At 42.9% G+C, this 20669-nt stretch overlaps 2 protein-coding genes across 2 annotated transcripts; both read left to right on the top strand.

The window, feature by feature from the left end:
- Positions 1 to 233: 233 nt before the first annotated feature.
- On the top strand, positions 234 to 10266 carry LOC135674214 (1,4-dihydroxy-2-naphthoyl-CoA thioesterase 1-like). Its single transcript, XM_065183826.1, has 3 exons — positions 234 to 433; positions 501 to 692; positions 10013 to 10266. Exons 1-3 carry the CDS (start codon positions 290 to 292, stop codon positions 10163 to 10165), a joined length of 489 nt encoding a protein of 162 aa, XP_065039898.1. The 5' UTR covers positions 234 to 289; the 3' UTR covers positions 10166 to 10266.
- Positions 10267 to 10776: 510 nt separating this feature from the next.
- LOC135674213 (uncharacterized) lies at positions 10777 to 11664 on the top strand. Its single transcript, XM_065183825.1, has one exon. The coding sequence runs from the start codon at positions 10926 to 10928 to the stop codon at positions 11511 to 11513; it is 588 nt and encodes a 195-aa protein (XP_065039897.1). The 5' UTR covers positions 10777 to 10925; the 3' UTR covers positions 11514 to 11664.
- The last annotated feature ends 9005 nt before the right edge of the window (positions 11665 to 20669 follow it).

Below are 20669 nucleotides of genomic sequence, written 5' to 3'. Positions count from 1 at the left end.
GGCAAGACGCTGCTGTCAGAAACGAGTTTTCGTAAGCAATGATGCTGCAGGTGAGAATATACGGAAAGCGTGAGTGAAGAACTCGAGGAAACGTGTGTCAGCAGAGAGAAGAGAGACATTCCGGTTCTACCCACTCTTCCAATCTGTGACGTCCGTGGAAGCACTTCACGTCCTTCCTCGCCAGTCGTGACTCAAGTCGCAGCGTCAAGCCGAGGATATTAGAGGCTATCGTGACGTGAAGTTAAAGGGGCGGTCCGTAGGCGCGGTAGTTCGCCCTAACCAAGAAGAGATGACCGAAGCAGAGGACTCCTCGTCGCCGCCGCCGCCGATGGCGAGCATCGACCGCACCCTCCACGCCCTCGGTTTCCAGTACACGCTAATCTCGCCTGGGAAACTCACCGGCCGCCTCAAGGTCACCGAAACGTGTTGCCAGGTAGAAGAACTCTGCCCCCTCTGGCCAAACTCTGCGCCCTCTCTGATCGTTGTGTTTACTGTGTCAGCCCTTTGACGTCCTAAACGGAGGAGTCTCGGCTCTGGTGGCGGAATCGGTGGCCAGTTTGGGAGCCTATGTGGCCTCCGGGTTCCGACGAGTGGCGGGCGTCCAACTCTGCACCAACCACGTCAAGGCTGCTCTGCTCGGCGAAGAAGTAGAGGCGGAAGCGAAGCCCATTCAGGTTGGCGGAGCCATCCAAGTAAGCAATCTCATCTTCTGCACACACTACACTAAACTCATCCATAGAAATATCATGTTCCAAAGTTCTAATAGTGGATTACCATAAATTTTAGTGGACGAGATATTAGTTGAAGGTGGAGAAGATTAGGTGGGAGAGTTTAGTGGACAACAAGAAATCCCAGATGTGATTGTCCGCTTCCTCTTCTCTTCAAAAAGACAGGTTATATCTGATAAATACATAATATGCTAAATTAAGGTCTTTTACAGTCACCTCATTCATTCCAATGATCACATCAACAACCTTAGGCATCTGTTGAAATCATTTCTGTTCCCAATGTTCGAAATCAACCTTTGTTTTTGCTTCCATACAATGATAAGTTTATACATCGGAATTATGAGTTAAACGTATGCATTCTTATTTTTCTGCACAAAAACTAAGAGTCAAGTTAACAACATCAGAATTCGAAATCAATTATGCAATTCATATGGCATCACTATGTTCTACGATGATATTATGAGCCCAAAGTCATGGTTTCCTATAAGACAGTGTTGGGAAAATATCGTTGACATCGTTATTAGTTTGACGTGGCCTTGATACGTATACATAGGATTGTTCGAGGTGGTGACCAAGGTGGCTCCAAGGTGTTGTTACTTGCACAAAGAACGAAATCGAGAGAGACTTCCCGAGTTGATCCCTCGCTCAAGTTAGTGCCAAAGTCAACTTTTGTGGATTTATGTGTTTGATTTCAACGCCCCTGTACCTAGAGTTGAGGGTGTGTTTTTATATTTGACGGATGAAATATTCTCATGAATATTTTACTGGGGAGGTAATTTGTAACTGCCCCAAGCTGCCCCTTAGATTCCTACAAAATATTCCTATGAATATTTCATAGGGAAGATGATTTGTAACTGGCCCGAGTTGCTTCTTGGACTCCTGTCCACGTGGGCAAGTGGGCAGCAAGCCATCTGGGCCTTTTCCTCCCATAGGCCTTATGTGGGCCTTTTACGAGAGGGGTTCGAATCGTGTTGTTTATTTTGTCTAACATAGGAGCATTCAGGATCGTGTCTTGCTAGTTGGGATTTTTTAATTTAGATGTTTTGGGCATGTTGGGCTTGTGTTTTTGTTATAGCAGATTTCTCTTGGTGCGGGTCCAGATTTTTTGATTTACGCTTTTCGGGCACATTTGGCTTTGTGTTTTTGTCGTAGCAGATCTATCTTGGTGGGGATCAGGTTTTTTCAATTCATGCATTGGGTGTATTTGGCTTTGTGCTTTCATCGTAGCGGATTTATCTTCACGCGGGTCGAGTTTTCCTAACTTACATGACTCCGACGCATTTGGCCTTGTGCCTCCGTCGTAGCGGATTTGTCTTCATGCATATCAGATTTTTCTGACTTATGCGACTCAGGCGCCATTCGCCTTGATTGAGGAAACTACAAAATTTTAGCTATTAGCTGATCTTATCTATTAGCTATTCGTTTAATATTAACTATGAACTATTTATAGATGAAACTTCGACAGCAACTAGGTCTAAAGGGAGGTTATGAGCATTATGTTCCTCTATCATAGCAGGTCTTCTAACACGATCAATTTTTCTCGACTCATGTGTCTCAGTCACATTTGGCTTTGCGTCTCAATCGTAGTGGATTTATCTTTACACGGGTCAGGTCCCCCTCGGGACAAGAGGGGGAAAGAACGAGGCCGATGGTCGACTTGTGCAGGGGGAAGTCTTGGGCTTTCGCGGCTTTGACAATAGCCAATCTACCCGACCCAACCTCAAGTGCACCACTTCAGCCAAATGGGAGGGCTTGTAGGAGGGGCATAAGGTGTGGGGCGATGGGGAAGCCTCAGAGTGGTACTACCGTGGATCCCTATGTTTGGAGGTGGCGAAACAGATCTACTGCTCCCCCTCGGAGGTGTTGCTCAACCATGGCCATCACAACGAAGTACTAGTAAGCCGGGTCGTGGTTAGCTTTTCTCAGTTTTCTACACTGCTTAACCACTCGTCTTTACTTTTACAACACCATCATTATGTGATGACCTTGCTCAACTGTGTACGAGATGCTAGCATTGTTATTGACCAACAGGCATGGGAAAAGCGGAGGTCGAGAAGTTAGAGAAGGCGGGAGCAGACCCCTCTGTCATTGCTAATGTGAAGGCTCGGGGGATCGAGCCGGCATGGTAGCTAGAGAAAGTCGAGCGAGGGCATGCCACTTTTGCAAACAGCTGAAGGAGGTTTGGGCTCGGAACTGGGTCATGGAGGATGAGCTGTTGTAGCTCGTTCGAGAATTGGACTCGATGAAGGCGCACGGCTCGAAACTCGAAAAAAAAAGGTTGTCGCGACGGAGAGTAAGCTTGGGAGTTGAGGGAAATGCTACAAGCCGAGCAGAATAAGGTGCTAAGGCATCGAGAAGAAGTGATTACCGATTACAAGGTGTCTATCAAGTTTATAAAGGGGCTAGAGAGGTTAGGGGTTGCCTCATACCAGTTCAAGTACCTGATCGTCTTAGCTTGCTTTAAGGCGAGGTATCCCGAGATGAAGCTTGAGGAGAACCCCTTCATCAACTATCTCGAGGACCAAAATGTCCAGATAGAGAGCAAGATGTCTTTCGACTATAACCTCGACTCATCGCCTCGACTAAATGCTTGATTCATTACCCGATTGCTTTTGGAGTTATGGAGTCGGTTTATCTAACCTATGCAGGAGGTTCATGGCTCTCTTTATTTTGTAGATCGATGTCTTATTTTGGTTGTAGAGCACTTCTTGTACCTTTTTGTAGGTTAGTGCCTTGTTTTGGTTGTATAGGCACAATCTGTTTGATCTAATACCTCTTGGAGCAATGAAATTACACCTTTCCTTTATTAAAGATGTATTTTGCAAGTTTAAAGTATGCCTTAGCCGAACCCGAAGGAGGCCTTAAGGATAAAACTTCAAGTTTGGAATGTGCCATGTTCTCGGCAACACCAGATGATATGTCTCATCTCAAACGACTTCGACGACTTGATATAGTCCTTCCTAGTTAAGCGCCAGCTTCCCTCGAGATCAGGTTGGGTCACTTATCTCGGCCTTGCAGAGCACCAGGTATCTTAGCTGAATTCCCCCGAGCCGGACATTTCGGTCGTAGAGCTTGGCCACTGCCTTTTTGTACCTCGACATTCGTAGGTGTGTAGTTGCTCAGGTCTTGCTGACTAGGTCAAGTTCGGCTCGAAGTTCTACCTCAAAGGCTTCCTCATCGAAGTTTTCGACACGAGGTGTCGAGAAGACTATCTCGGGTGGCAGAACAGCCTCAGTACCAAAAACTAAGTTGAATAATGATTCTCTTAACCCGATCTTAGGTGTCATCCAAGAGGTTCATAAGATTCTCGGCAACTCGTCCACCCAGAGACCCTTTGATCCGATGACTTGCTTCTTGAGACCTTCGAAAATGGCTTGGTTGGTAACCTCGGCAAAATCGTTGGTTTAAGGATGAGCCACCGAGCTGAATCTTAGATGAATCCCGTAAGACTAGCAAAACTCCTTGAATTTTGGGTTGTTGAATTGAGTCCTATTATCGATGATAAGGGCTTTCAGGGTCCCTAAGTGGGTGATAATATTCTTCCATACAAATCCTTCGACTTATTTCTCGATTATTGATGCCAGTGGCTTGGCTTTTACCCACTTCGTGAAGTGATCTACTCACACGATGAAGAACCTTCGTTGGCTCGAGGCCAATGAGAAGGACTCGTGGAGGTCCATACCCCACTAGGCGAATAGCCACCTACAATCGATCGGGCTCAAGGGGACTGCAGGTCAACATGGTATCAAAGCAAACCCTTAGCACCTATGGTACTTGTAGGCATAAGAAATTGCATCTTTACGTAATGTGGGCTAGTAGAACCCCTACCGTAGCACCTTAAAGGTGAGAGTCCATTTGTCGATGTGCTCTCCATAGATACTCTCATGCACCTTGGCAAGCACCGTCTCAACCTCTAGGAGAGTTAAGCATCTGAGGAGCAGTTGGTTGAAGGACCTACAAAACAGGTGATCATTGATTAGGCAATACCATAGTTGGTGGTGCTTGACTCTTCGGGTTGCTACGAGGTCAATTGGGAGCGTCCTATCTTTTTTGTAGCGTAGGATCTAGTTCATCTAGCTCGGTTCCTCCTCGATCATAGCCACGTCGAGCTTCTAAATGGTTTAGGTGGATAGCGTCTCAACCAGCGGCCAGCTTTGTTCTGGAGTCTGGGTGGATGCCAATCAGACGAGCACATTAGCCTAGGTATTTTCTTTATGGGGAACCCAAAACACATGGAGTCAAGAGAAGTTGTGAGCTAATCTTTGCACCTTGGCGAGGTACTTTGCCATGATTGCATCTCGGGCTTTGTAACTCCTCTCTACTTGGCTCACAACTAATTCTAAGTCACTAAACACAGTTAGGTCTTAGACTTAAGAGTGCTCAAGCGAGTCAGAGCCTCGAGATGAGTGCCTTGTACTCGGCTTCGTTGTTGGAAATTTTGAACTCGAATCGGAGGACTTGCTCATACACTTGTTGGTTTGGGCTCTTCAAGAGGAGGCCGACATTGCCCCTCTCCAAAGTGGCTGAGCCATTGATAAATAGTATCCATGCCATTGGGGCTATTACTACCATCTTCGAGTGGGGGAGTCAGCTCCGAGATAAGATTTGCCAACTATGCTTTTATGGCAATCCTCGGCGCATACCATATGTCGAACTCGCTCAGCTCTACGGACCATTTTAGTAGTTGCTCTGAGATGACAAACCGAGACAGAACTTGTCGGAGTGGCTGGTTGGTGATGACCTATGTGACATGTGCTTGAAAGTATGGGCGAAGCTTTCTCGCTGCAAGCACTAGAGCAAATAGACTTTTGAACTCTCGCATTAGGACGTGGCTAACATAATAAATAGACTTTTGAACTCTCGCATTATCTTGAACTAGCACGAAGCTAACTGCCAAGATGGTGGTAGCAAGGTAGAGACTGAGGGTCTCTCCCGAGGTGGAGAAGAGCTACGGTAGTTGGGCGAGTGGTACTTTAGTCTTTCAAAAGCCTCCTAGCATTCCTCGGTGCACAAGAAACCCTTCGAGTTAATAAGGGATCAAAAAAAGGGTAGGCACTTATCACTAAATTGGGATAGGAACCAATTGAGTGCCACCATTCGCCTTGTTAGTTGTTGAATTTCTTTGATCAAATGGGGTGGATGCATCTCCAATATTGCTTGTACCTTTTTTAGGTTTGCATCTATCCCCTTCTAGTACACGATGAACCCAAGGAATTTTCCTAAGTTGACTCCGAAAGTGCACTTAGTCAGATTAAGACGCATGTTGCACCTCTTTAAGATTTAGAATCTCTCAGCCAAGTCTGCCAAATATGAGTTAGTCTTTTTGCTCTTAACTATCAACATTTCTCTCGATCTGGTGCTTGAACATTTTATTCACCATCCTTTAATATGTTGCCCCTATGTTTTTCAATCTAAATGGCATGACTCGGTAGCAGTAGTGCTTTGGTCGATGATGAAGGATGTGTTCCCAATCTTCTAGTGCCATCCATATTTGGTTATGCCCCAAGAATGCATTCATAAATATGAGGAGCTCATGACCTAAGGTGGCGTTGATCAATTGATCAACCCGAGGGAGTGGATAGTTATCCTTTGGACACGCCTTGTTAAGATCAATATAGTCAACACACATTCTTCGGTTTCTATTTGACTTCTTGACAAGTACAACATTGGCGAGCCACTACAGGTACTGCACCTCGGTAATAAACCTCACTCCTAACAACTTGTCTACTTTGTTGCTAATTGCTTGTTGGTAGTCGGGAGCAAACTTGTGAGGCTTTTGTTTGATTGGCCATGCCTCTAAGGAGATGTTCAAGCGACGTTGGGCCACACTCGCATCAATTCTTGACATATCTCTTGGCGACCACGCAAACACCTCGATGTTCTCTCTAAGGAAGCTGATAAGTTGTCCTCGCTTCTCGTTGGGTAACCTTGCCTCGTCCTTGACGACCAGATCTGGATGGGCCTTGTCCAGGGGTGTTTTAATCAACGACTCCATCGTTTTCGGGTGTAGATAAGATTTGGCGGAATCTCGGGGGTATGTAGGTGGTACCTCAGGTCGGACCTTCTTTGGTAAGGAGATCATTGTGAGGTGGCACCAATGGGACTCCCTCGGGTTGCTCCTCAATTTTCCACTGTTGGTGTTGGTCGGGAACTTCATAATCATGTGATAGGTCGACACCACTACCGATATCCTGTTCAACGTATGTCGGCCTATGATGGCGTTGTATGTTAAGGGGATGTTGACGACCATGAACTTGGTCATAATTGTTTTGGAGCATAGTTCGTCTCCAAACGTGACATGTAGGCTCATGGTCTCGTGAGGAGAGATTGAGTCACCCGTGAATCTCGTCAATGAAGAAGCCGTAGAGGTGAGGTTATTAGTCGAGAACCTAAGTTTTGAAAGGTGTCGAAGTAGAGGATGTCAACAGAGCTACTTGTATCAATCACGAACCTTTTTACCCAAGCATTGACCATTCTCATGGAGACCACTAAGGCGTCATCGTGGTTCGAGTCGAGGCACTTTTTCTTTCCCTCTCTAAAAGTTATTTCTTGGTTGTCCTAGTCCTGGGGTGCTTCCCAATTGTGGCTCAGGCATAAGCTTTGCAACTCGAGGTGCTATCTCCTCCCGAGGTTGGTTCACCGATGGTGACATCGATCTGCCTTTCAATTGGCCTATGAGACCAAGGTGATGGCTCCTAATGTCTTCGGATGAACCACCCAAGGTGCTCTTGACAAATAAGATATTCAATTTGTTCTTTTAAATCATGATAGTCCTTTGTGCCATGGCCATAATGCAAGTAGATACGATAGTATTTGGATCTGTCTCTTTTCTTCAGTAGAGTCCTCATCGGTCGAGGGTTTTTCAGTAGGCCCTATTCTTTTAAATGTAAAAAAATTTCAGTCCTGGTCAAGTTCACGAGGGTCAGTTTGGACCTCGGGCGAGGCAGGTCGGGTTGTTCACTTCTCCGTTGTGGTGACCTCAAGACGGGGGCAGATTATGGTCGCTTCTGCCTAGGTCTCTTGTGAGGCTCTCCATGCTTACCCGAGACCATTGCATCGATGAGAATGTATTAATTAGCCCTTTGAAGTACCTTGGGGATTGTCACCGTTGTCCTCTCCACCAATGACCAAAAGAGGTGAGAGGGCATCAGTCCCATTATAAAGGACTAGATCATGAGCAACGGGTGAGTATTATCCACACCTCGAATCTCGTTGGTGAATTGGGTGACGAAGTCCGAGAGTGTCTCCTCCTTGCCTTGTCTGAGCTCGAGAAGCATCGTTGTCGATGGCCTCGAGCACACATTCCCGAGGAAGTGGAGCTCGAACTCTTTTGTAAGTTAACCAAAGCAGCTAATGGAGAGCGGTTTTAGACGAGCATACCACTCTCTTGCCAGGTCTCTTAAGGTGGTCGAGAAGTTACAGCTCATTAGGGCATTCGAAGTGTCATATAGTGACATTTGTGCCCAGGAGGCAACGACGTGCTCCACTAGGCCAGTAACATCGTCAAATGGGAGGCAAAAGTTTGTTGGGATCAACTCCTCCTAGATGTCCTAGATAAATGGTGAACGACGTGAGGTGGGGTAGACTTGCCCCTCACTCCTGGATAAATGGTGACCAATGCATCTCTTCCAAACGCTAGTCCATTTGCTATAGTTGGATCCTCAAAGAGTTGTCTATTAAATCGGTTGAGTGGGTCTCGGTTTCGAGCGGAGTAGGCCAGTGGTGGGGCGGTCTACTGAATTCCATCGTCGGGGAGCAAGGCGCTCCCTCGACCGGTGGTTCGGTGGGCCTCAAATGCCCATAGGATGTTGGCAACTCGTCGGGTGGGGGACCCCAACGGATGTCGATGGCGATGGTTGTTGAGTTGCCAACCACGGTTGAGGTGGTGGCATCGCTTGTTGGGCTAGCTAGCGCATAACTGGGGCAACAACCTGCATCATGTCGACTAAAGCTTGCACTTACTAAGTGAGGTTCAAGAATGCTAAGTGAGGGATGAGTACATAGCCCTGTGACACTCCTAGGGGCGAGAGTCTCGGGTCACTGAATGGGTGCCAGTATTGCATCGGTTGCATATGTATTTGCATCAAAGTGGATGCATCCACGTAGCGAAGGGGTGGTTGCTGCCCTGTTTGAACAAAAGTGCTATGAGTTGGGGGCGGAGCCTCCTCACCCGAGAGTTCATTGACAGGGTCGACTCACAGACTCTCCTATGATATCGGGCCCTTCCTCTAATGCCAAAATATTTGGGGAAAATATCATTGACGTATTTGTCAACCCATCGTGGCCCTAATTCTTATGTGTAGGATTGTTCGATCTTGCACAAAGATCGAAGTTAGGAGAGGCTTCTCGAGCTAGTCCCTCCTACACTCAAGTTAGTTCTGAGGTCATTTTTTGTGGATCTATGTTCTTGATTTCAACGCCTCTCTACTTGGAGTTGAGGGTGTGTTTTTATACTTGACATTGGAGAGATAAAATATTCTCATGAATATTTTATAGGAGAGGCAATTTGTAATTGCCCAAGCTACTCATGGACCCATGAAGAATATTCCATTTGAGAGGTGGTTTATAATCGTCTCGAGTTGTCCCTTGGACTCCTGTCCATTCGGACAAGTGGGTGGCAGGCTTTTTCCTTCCATGGGCCTTATGTGGCGCTTGTGTGGTGAGCGTTGATTGACTGATTGTGTGATGGGTGTTGATTGACTGTTTGTATATTCCCTTTGAGACAACAATTCATATGGCATCACCCAATGACAGCAATGAGACCAATGCACATCACAATGTTTCCTATAAGCAAAAGAAACAAAGACTCATCTTATCTTCATGTTTCCAAAAATGAAAATGATTGTTCAATCCACCATTTTTTTCATGCCAATTGTAACAATGATCGTCCTTTCTGACCTTACTCCTCTCCTTTCTCCCATGCCCAACAAACAAAAAGGAACTCTTATGTGACAAGAAATAACTTCTTAAGAGATCAAATAAGTTCAAGGAATTGCAGGTCATAAAACAAAACATGCATTGTGTGTGAAGCATCAACTGGTGTCTTGCGAAGCCCTGGTAATAAGATTCTCTACCATAGTGACATCAAGCTGCTACAAACTATGCTAGAAAAAGGACCAAATCTAAAGTTTTCAGTCCAGAGATACCTAAAGGCAGACTGTAAAGCAATTAAGGTTTTCTTGGCAGTAATATTTTCATCAGTGCATGCTAATCGTTTGTGATGATTTGTTGACATGATAATTGATCCACTAAGCGTTGCTAGCATGGTTGTTGATGTTAAGAAGGTTTGGGAGGTGCAGATAAGGAAGATTGACCCTTCTCCCTCGGGAAGCAAAGCATTGTTATCGACATCGAAGGTCACTCTGTTATGCTATCGACAAGCGCCTCATTCCGTCGAGGACTATGCAGAGACTATCAAGAAGTATGCGAAGCTGTAATCCATGTCACTAATTCTAAGTATGCCATGCTCCTGTCATCCAACATGTGTACCCTTTGTATGAAAACATTATATTTTTAGAGAGAATATGTTAGATGATCATCACAAGCAGCTTTCAATATTTTCTGTTTCCTGCTTACATTTTCCACTGAAGATTTAGTCCAACATCGAAGTACTCTTATAGATACCTTAATTAGCAAAAGAAAGATTGGGTAAAACACCAAAGAACTCTTACAGTGATGGTATTCCCCCCAAAAGACGACATGTTGACCTGTTCCTCTAGAGTCACCGAACAGAGAAGAGAACATTTCCATTGGTCTACATCCTTGGGGTCCACGATTCACGATCGCTAATCGAAAATACGTTTCCAGATTGGTGGCGTGAAACCGAGGCACAGGATCCCGAGCGGGTACCACGAGCCAGTACCGGGATTGAGTCGGCACTTCGGCTTCCCCAAACGTGTCTACGTGTCGCTTGGTTAGCGGAGGGTGTGGTTTACCTGGAGTCTGTGGTGTGCAGCTGATCCGGTCCCCCCGTCCCGCGTCCATGGAAATCGACTGGTGGTGCGTAGAGTTCATGACCTCACCACCTTATCCAGCTCTTTCTCCTCTCTCTCTCTTTCTCTCTCTCTCTCTCTCTCTTCCACTGAAGCATAGAGCATATGCTTGCAATGGATTCCCCTGTCCCTTCGAGAATTCTCTCCTCAATCCTTTGATCAAACAAATTCAGACAGAGAAGAGACGAGAGACAAAGAAGAAGAAATGGCTTCAGCAACAGCAAGACTGGCCTTCCCTTTCCACCACCTCCACTCCTCCAAGCCCACCAAAACCAGCCTTCCTCTTCCCTGCCTCACTTCCAAGGTTTCCGCCTACCCCATTAAACCTTCGCCACACCTACACTTTGCCGTGTCCTCCGTCGATGTCTCGAAGGAGGACAAGCCCCTCTCCTCCCAACCAGACGACACCAGCAGCTCCCCTGAGCCATCACCCTCAGAAGACGAGAAGAAGCTCGACCCTCGCCGCCTCGAGGAGCGCTTCGCGGTCCTCAACACAGGCATCTACGAGTGCCGCTCTTGCGGGTACCGCTACGACGAGGCCGCCGGCGATCCGTCGTACCCGATCCCGCCGGGGTTCCAGTTCGAGAAGCTCCCCGACGACTGGCGCTGCCCCACCTGCGGAGCCGCCAAGTCCTTCTTCGAGAGCAAGAGCGTGGAGATCGCCGGGTTCGCGCAGAACCAGCAGTTCGGGCTAGGAGGCAACTCCCTTACCTCGGGGCAGAAGGCGTTGCTGATATATGGCGGCCTCTTACTGGGCTTTCTCTTCTTCATTTCGGGTTACTTCCTGCAGTGACAAAGTTATCCGATACATTTGGCTTCATGTAATCTATTCTTTAGCTTCCCTTAATGCTGAGTGAAAATTAATGCATGTGGATGATAATTATGCCTTGTTTTATATATTGGCAAAACGTACTCAATAAGACGATGAAGAAAATTAAGCGTTATATTTCGAAGATCAAACTTTTATTTGGCCAATTAATGAATACCTCATTCCATCAAAATTAAGGTTTGTTATTTAATTGATTTTTTAATGTATAATGTTTTTTCTTTTGTTTCTTGTTATATATTTTTAATTGATTTTTGAATCAATTGATTTTTTTAATTGATTCAGTGATATTCTCAGTTAATATATTTTATTGGCAGCTTCATCCGTCGAATATATGTGTATGAAAACTAATTCAAGAACATTCGCCTAAGTTTCTTGCCGCTTTTATTTCCCCCCGGCTTTCCCCACTCTCTCGTCCTCTCCCTTCGCCCGCCTCTCCGATCCAAACCTTAGGACTCCGATCGCACTGCCCATGCCGGAGTATTCGGAGGCACACCGCCCCTTGCCGCCTCCGACACTTCATCCGTGCACTCCAGAGGGACGTCCGACCCTCTTCGCGGATGAAGTGAGGGATTCGAGGTTTAATCTGGTCGGTGCTTTGTGATCCTTGTGGCAGTTAAGGAATTTGGTGCGCTCTTATTTGTGTGGATTTCTTTGTTAGGGTTACGTCTTCGCTTTCATTGCTAAAGATAGCGGAGTAGATGAAGAACGGGCATTTGGTATGACTGGTTGCATTTTCTCTTGGAAAATCAAGATTCTATATTAGTGTTTGATGGGCAAATTTATTTGATCCTTCAATACTTCTGCGTATTGCCCTGTTTATTTGCAATAGTTTATTTTGAATTCCCAGGTGGTGCAGATTACACGATTGCTATGGTCATTAGGAATGTGCAGGTTGAAATTATAGTACAGAAGTTAAAGGTTCTCCATAAGGTTCTAAGCAGACTTTGGATAAACGATTTGTAGTATCTTATTATATTTCCTGATTGAAGCTTCCTATGATTTTGTTGTTATCTCAAGGAAATGTCAACGAGGATGATCTTGTTACAACTTTATCTGCAGGTGAATAATAAAGTTATGGTAATCTGACTTATTTTCTTCTATGGGTTTGGACATCTCACTTGGAATCAGTGAATCGTACATGCAAAGGATGTGCCCTCTTTTTTCCGAGGCCAGTTAACATTTTTCTCGAAGGTGGAAGTGCTATATCAACAGTCTTTTATATTTGTTTTTCTTCCATATAAATATAAAAATGGCTATGGTATCAATTTAATAGTTAAAATCAAGCAGCATTGCTACACAGATTTGCAGAAAAGTTGATCTCAGTGGTTCCTTCTTTGTATTTTGTTATATAGGACAAAGTTATAGTTGCTCTTCGTCACCTTCTCTTGACAATGTGACAACCTTTGTCACCCATTTCTGATGTGCAATTTTATGATCTTTCTAGCTCTTGTCTATGCAAAGTTGCCATTTATGAACATTATATGTGTAGGCTCTTTAAAATTTGAGTTGTCTCTTTCAAGAAAATATTCGTCTCAGGCACTTCTGCTATCAGTTTGTTTATCTATCTTCTTTGGATTACCTGGTCACTGAATGACTTAAATCTTTTCCATTTTCATTCCTTGTTTTACTTAAGATGGATAAGTATACTTGCCACCATTTTGATCATGGTGGTAACAGATGATTTAAATTGTAGTAATTTGTATTTTCTTGTCCATTATATCTGCTTTTGTTCCAAAATTTTCTGGATTCTAGACAATGTTAAGAACAAAAGGTGTCTGACTGTTCAAATGTAATTTGAGCTTTTGCTTGTGCTGGTATTGCTACCACAATTTTGGGCATTTCCTGTTGATATTCATTTGAAGTCCACAATGTGTCCCTTTTTTGGTACTTGCACCAGATATTATACATGTTTAGTTCTTCTTTGTAAATGCTATTCTCATGTTACATATATATGCTTGAGCTCCTGCTGTTGCATTAAAATAATGCTAGCTGGCGGTTATTACATAGAGCGACAATCACAAACAACGCTTTTGTTATCTGGTTCACTATTTTGTAAACATGAAAACCATATTTGTTGCTAGTTTTTTTTTTTTTTTTTTTTTTTTTTTCTGTACATTGGTCTTTATTAGAGATACTTCATGTTTTTTGCACAAACACTTTACGTTTTGTATATATTTTCCATCTGAATTGATCGATTAGTACCTCCAAGTTGAAGTCCTCACGCTTTTCTTATTGTACCAACCTTTATCTGCTGAACATTGGTCCCATGACTATAATCCTAGGTTGGCTTTGATACTGTCTTTCATGTTCTAGTCAGAAATCACTTAAGCTTTGCCTCTAGAAAGGAGCAGTTGGGTGTCACATTTTGGGCCAGGTGATAACTTATGTGCCATCTGGTATCAGTGTACCATAGGCCAAATCTGATATAGAATTACAAGAATTATCATTAATTGATGTATCTTCATTTGGTACGCCATGCTTATTAATTATAACTGAAGTAACATATCATTGCATGACAGTAAAAGCAGAAATTTGAGTGCCTTTTAGACCTTAACTCCATTTACTAACAGGCTTGACATGGTGTTGAAGTCAATATCGAATCTGCTGTGAGTTACACCATGGTATATCTCAAAGCTTACTATCCGGATTATATACAAGTATTGCTAGGACCTTTGGATCTGGTTACTACTTGGATATTCGAAATTGTTTACATTGCTGAAAGTTAACTGATTCTGTATGTATGTTTTTATCCATTCCTTACTTAGCAGTTTCCAGGTATCCAATAGCATTACCTTCTAATTCCAGCTGTCATGTTTTTATACCTTTGCTATTTTAATGGCAAGAACTGAACCTTTGCTATTCTAATGGCAGGAATCAAACTGCTTTCTTATTTTCCTTGGTAAAATCACTAAAAAATTTTATACTCATATAGTGCAGTAACTTGCTTGGTATTTATGACCTTTGACTTTACAAGGAAAACTGAACAACTAAGAAGTCTAGAGAAGTTTCATTGTTTGGATAGGCATTGCATGTCTGATGGTGAAATTTACTTGTGTTTCATGGCTTATGGAATATTGATTTTTTGAAATATTATATCATAGTTATTCTTTTATTTGGATGTTTTAATTCATCATTTGCAAAGGAAAATAGTACATAACAACTACACAAACAACAAAAGAAACAATCACACAAGCATTTTGATAGGACCCCTAGGGTTTTATTATAGAAGAAAAGGAAAAAAAAATGGATGATCACTTCGAGGGGATCGACCTCGTTGATCACTTTGAAGGGATCAACCTCTTAGGGTTTGCCAAAGATTGAAATACTATTTCATATATTATGAAAAGAAACAGATACATCCATATTTTAGTCATTTTAATGATGATTTAATCGAAATTTATTGGATTTTATATCAATTCAATGCCTTTAATACCTATTAGGGTATTTGTCATGTTTATAGCGGTGAAAAAGAAGTAATTAGTGAAAAATTAGTTATATTAATCGTATAATTAGTGTAGATAAATGATGATTTTATCATAATTTGAATCATATTGGATTAAAATTATATATTTAATATTTCTTTTATGTGTTCAACGTATATATGATGGTAAAATAAGTTTAATTATGTTTTGTTAAAGTTATTTAATACCGCGATTAGTCATTTTAATGATGATTTAATCAAAATTTGTTCGATTTTATGTCAATCCAATATCTTTAATACCTATTAGGGTGTTTGTCATGTTTATAGTGTTGAAAGAGAAGTAATTAGTGAAAAATTAACTATGTTAATCGTATAATTAGTGTATCTAATGATTTTAATACTTCTTTTATGCATGTAACATATTTATGATGATAAAATATGATTAATTACGTTTTAATAAAATTACTTAATATTACGATTAGTGATTTATGATCGATATTTGGTTAATTTAATATGTTTATACTTTATAGTTTATTTGATTTAAATTTGGTAAGATCATGGCACCAAAGGAACAGCCACATGATGATGCATATGTTCATGCTAGAAAGCTAGATGGAAACCATCATCATTGGCAATGTATTTATTGTGAATACATTGGCAAGGGTGGAGGAATAACACGAGTAAAAATGCATTTGGCTGGTGGGTATCCTGATGTTGCAAAATGCAAAAATGTTCCAACGGAGATCTATAAATTATTTCAAAGCAAGCTTAAACAAGCAAAGGAAGATACATTAAAAAAGAAGGAAAGAGTTGAGGAAGAATATCATAGGGCTACACAAGAACCAGTTTATGATCAGTATGAGGATTGAGGCGATGAAGTCGACCCGGATCTCACAGTTGGGATTCGTGCATCATTGGAGCATCAGTATACAGTCGATGAAGCAATGAGGCATCGACGACCTGACTCATAATTGGAGCATGGCAGTGGCAGTGGAATCCAGAGGTCAACCAGCATGAGGCAACCAACTGCTCCTCAGTTAGGTCGAACTAGTAGCATAAGGTATGGTGGACTCCGTGGTTTTATGAGAGGTCTTGGCAGGAGGTCTGCACCAGATATTGTTGATATTGATCCGCAAGCCTATCCCCCACAAACAGCAAAACAAACACGGATTGACGATGCATACACAAAAGAAAAAAATGGGATATTAGGAAGGCAATCTCAAAATGGTTCAACTTTCAGAGCATGGTCTCTTCTATTCAAAAGTCTGGCACGGGGATCCAACCTCCAACACCGAAGGAGATTTACGATGTGTACTTAGATGAGGAGGTGGCAGAACTAAAGGATTGGATCAAATCCTTCAAGAGGCAATGAGACGAATATGGGGTGACATTGATGTGTGACAGTTGGACAGGACCAACAAGAATGAGTATCATCAACTTTTTTGTTTATTGCAATAGAAGAATGGTGTTTCATAAGTCCGTTAATGCTTCTGAAAAGATCCAAGATGCAAATTACATTGAGAGCTTGATGGACACTATGGTAGAGGAGATTGGACCACAGTATGTTGTCTAAATAATAACGGAGCGAATTTCAAAAAGGCCGGTTTGCAATTAATAGAAAAAAGAAAAACTTTGTTTTGGACTCCATGTGCAGCTCATTGCATAGATCTAATGCTAAAGGATATTGGAGAGTTGGATGCGGTCAAGAAATGTGTAGCTCGAGCACAATCAATTACAAAGTTTATATATAATCATCATTGGGTCCATGCATTTATGCAAAAGTATGTAAACGGTGAAATACTTCGACCTAGAATTACTCGGTTTGCTACCAATTTTATTGCATTAAAGTTATTACAGCAAAAAAGGCATGGCTTGAAGGCAATGGCCAGCTCACAAGAGTGGTCTGAATCCAGATATTCGAAATTGAGCGATGGAAAGAAGATAGAAAATGCCATTCTTTCCTCTAGATTTTGGGAGACTATAGCAGAAATCATAAAAGGTGTCGAACTATTTTATATTGTCCACCGTAAGGTCGATATGGACAAGCATCCACAGATGTCGTATCTTAAATATATGCTGATTTCAGTAAGAGAGGATGTTAGGAAAGCATTCAAAGATGATTTTAAAGCCGACCAATACGTACGAATCATTGATCGTCGGACCGAAGTTCATATGGATCATGATATCCATAATGCAAGTAAATTCATATTCAGAATAATTTAATTTATTATTATTTAGATAATAAAAAATCATACTAACAAAATTATGTTTTGTAGCGTATTATTTAAACCCGGCAATTCAATATCGATATGCTCTCGGAACGCAAAATAATTTCTTAACGACACTACGAAATATTATATATTGGCTCTTGCCAAACATTACCGAGGCAACCGATGCTCTTATGGAGGGTCAATTATTTCGAGAAACAGTTGGTTCATTCTCCGACATTGTAGCTGTATTGTGTAGTTACACTATGGATCCTAGTGAGGAAATGTTATGTATATTGATTATCAATTATATTTAATGTTAATTATTTGTTATGTTAATAAAATCTTATTTATATCTTTTTGCAGTTGAGTGGTGGTTATAATTTGGAGGCGATGCACCACATTTAAGGAAGGTTGTCGTTCGTGTACTTTCACAGACAACAACATCTAGTGGTTGCGAACGTAATTGGTTAACGTTTGCATTGATTTATACGAAGGTCCGCAACAGACTCTCCTACAGACGGTTAGAGAAACTAGTATATGTCCATTATAACATGCGGCTAAAATTACTATGTGCTGAGTTGGATAAGGAGTCAGAGGAATAAGATATTGATCCCATTGACCTCCAATTCTACAACGAAGATTCAGAACCAATGTTAGATTGGGTTGAAGTAGTAGAGAACCAAGAGGATCCTCTACTTGATGAGGCGGGAGATCCTCAGCGTCCTTCACGTTTTATCACCGAGGTAATAAAAGAAGAAGCACAACCCCAACAAGTGGAAAATCCTCCTTGATTACAACATGGTAGGAGTCAAACTGCTTGAGAAACTTCCGACACCCAACGATCACACTCGTTCGCCCAACGTGCAAAGGCAAAGGGGAAGGCAGTAGCATCAGTTGCATCGTTGGAAATAATCGAGTCGAGCGACGAGACACCTTTATAATCACATTCTCTTTCTCGCTCGGTCTAGAGACATAACAGCAACACAGACAGTAGTGCCTCGACAGATGATTCATGACGATCAATCTACGATCAGCATCACAATAATGCATCAATGGCATACGGTGTATCAATACACTATGTCATGGGATCAATTTCATGATTGGGTCTTACAAACGTATTATATTGATATGTATCGGATCGAGGACCCCGATCCACCACCCGTGGAGGCCCGTCGTTCGTTTTGGTGGTAGAATCAACAATCAGGTATATCTAGATATGTGATTATTTAATTCATTTGAATTTTAGAGTTTATATTGTAACAAAATAGTCTAACAATTCAATTGATTTTTTTGTAGATATTTTAATCATAACTCTATAACGGGCTGAAATACGAACCTCAAACAAATCTATCTCAAAGCCCGAAAATGATGTGATACTATTCTTACCTAATTTACATTGATTTTGCTAAACTTATACTATTACTATATTTATTCATAACTTGAAAACCCTATCCTAACTTTTTTTTAATTTTCAGGTATTTTCGGAGGGTTAAATCGGTGAAATCAGGTGTACCGCTCGGTACACCGTATCGTACCGAGCCCGGGTTGAAACATCGGTACGGTACGGTATGGCGAACCTGTAGTGGTGTACCGCGTCGCTGAGGGTTGGGAGCAAGGATGGTAGCGCGGTTGGGGAGCAGGGACGGTGGCGTGAGGAGTTGCTATGGATATGTCGACGATCGTGGTTGGGAGTTGGGACGGTGGCATGAGTAGGAGGCAGCGATGATCAGCGTGGGGAGTTGCCATGCTTCTGTCGTTATGATGAGGAAATGCTGAGTGATTGAGGGTTGAGGCTGTAGCGGTTGTTGTCGATGCCGATAGCAAATGAGGGAAATAGCGGTGATCAGCGGTTGTGACAAAAGGTGTGATGAGGCGATGGGGGTTTGCTATGTTTCTGTAGCTGCGTGGGGTGGGACGTTGGCGGCACCGAAGGATCACGAACGATTGAGGGCTGAGGCTGTTGTTATATACTTAGCTGAAATTGCCTAAGTTGTGAGGCACCCTTGCGGCAAAGTCACGGACTTAGTTGGAGTTGCCTAAGTCGTGAAGCACCCTTGCGCCAACTCTTCAGACTTAGTTGGGATTGCCTAAGTCATGAGGCGCCCTTGCGACATATGCATCCACAAAGGGTCAGCCTAGTTGCAAACTCGTACAGATCCTGAATGACCTGCGAAACAAAAAGTTGATTAGTTTGAAAACGAGCGACGAATAAGTCTCGACGTCTCGCGAAGAGGGAAGCTTTACAAGCAATTCAGCGAGCACCTTGAGTGCAAGAGAGAATAGAGAGGAAGGAGAAAACAAAGATTTTAGAAAGTAGAACGAACAATTGTAAGTTTGCAAATAATTGTTCATCGGGTGCCAGGCGCGAAAGCAAGTTCCCATCAAATTAACGTGCGAACTTGTGAAGATTGTTCAACGCCCGACACTACTCGGAAGCCTCATCCCCCGTGGTGCCACCCGGGGTTCCAAGGTGCTGAGATGGCTGACGTTTTGCCTGAGCCTGCAGTCTGCAAAAAATAGGCTATGGCACGCGAAAACGAAGCCATTTTGGGCCAGTTTGGCCTAGCGCAGCGAGTGGTCGCACTGTAGCACTATGAACTATTGTTGCTTACATTTTTCAAACAAAAATACACAAAACCAAATGGAAACATGCTACCATGTATTTGTACAAGCATGCAAAAGCGATGAATGGTTCGTTGAACGAAGTTGTTGCGGGTGCGCGATGACTGTTCGTGACATTCTCCCCTACTTAAACTGTCGACACCCTCGTCGACGCTTGTTGGTAGTTTTTTATGACTGTTTTTTCATGTTGTAGGGCATCTTTGAGTTCCCAACTGGCTTCAGTTTGAGGAAGCTTTCGTCACTTCATTAAGTACTCAGTCTGCTCAGCTCCATTAGATAGCGTATCTTGCGATCCGCTACAATGGTTTCAACTCGCTTCTCGTCGGAGACTCTGGTGGGGGGTAATCGAGTTGAAACACTTCGGGAAGCATCTTGCGGATCTGAGTGGTAGGCTTTCAAGTTGCTGGCATGAAAAACATTGTGAATTTTGAGCCACGTCGGTATCTGCAACTTGTAGGAGACGTTGCCCACTCTACTGATAATTGGGAAGGGCCCTTTATACTTGCGCACCAATCCTTTGTGTATTGGTTCGAGCTTCACTAACACCAAATCGTTGACTTTAAACTCCTACGATCGTTTGCCCAAGTTTGCCCACTTCTTCATCTTTTTGGTCGCCTTCTCCAAGTAAGCCCACACAATATCTGCATTTCAGTGCCATTCTTTTGCAAAGTGACATGCTGACGGACTACTCCTAGTATACCCGATAGCCAAGGTGTGAGGAGTCAATGATTGTTGTCCACTCTTGTTGGATGTAGAGCTTCGTTGCAAGTTGTAGGAGAATTGGGCTATGTTCAATAGCTTCACCCAATCTCGTTGGTTAGCACTCACGTAGTGCCGAAGATATTACTCAAGGAGCAAGCTTATCCT

This window comes from Musa acuminata, chromosome BXJ1-5, assembly GCF_036884655.1.
Source record: "Musa acuminata AAA Group cultivar baxijiao chromosome BXJ1-5, Cavendish_Baxijiao_AAA, whole genome shotgun sequence".
Lineage (NCBI taxonomy): Eukaryota > Viridiplantae > Streptophyta > Magnoliopsida > Zingiberales > Musaceae > Musa > Musa acuminata.
This window is presented reverse-complemented; position numbering and strand designations above follow the sequence as displayed.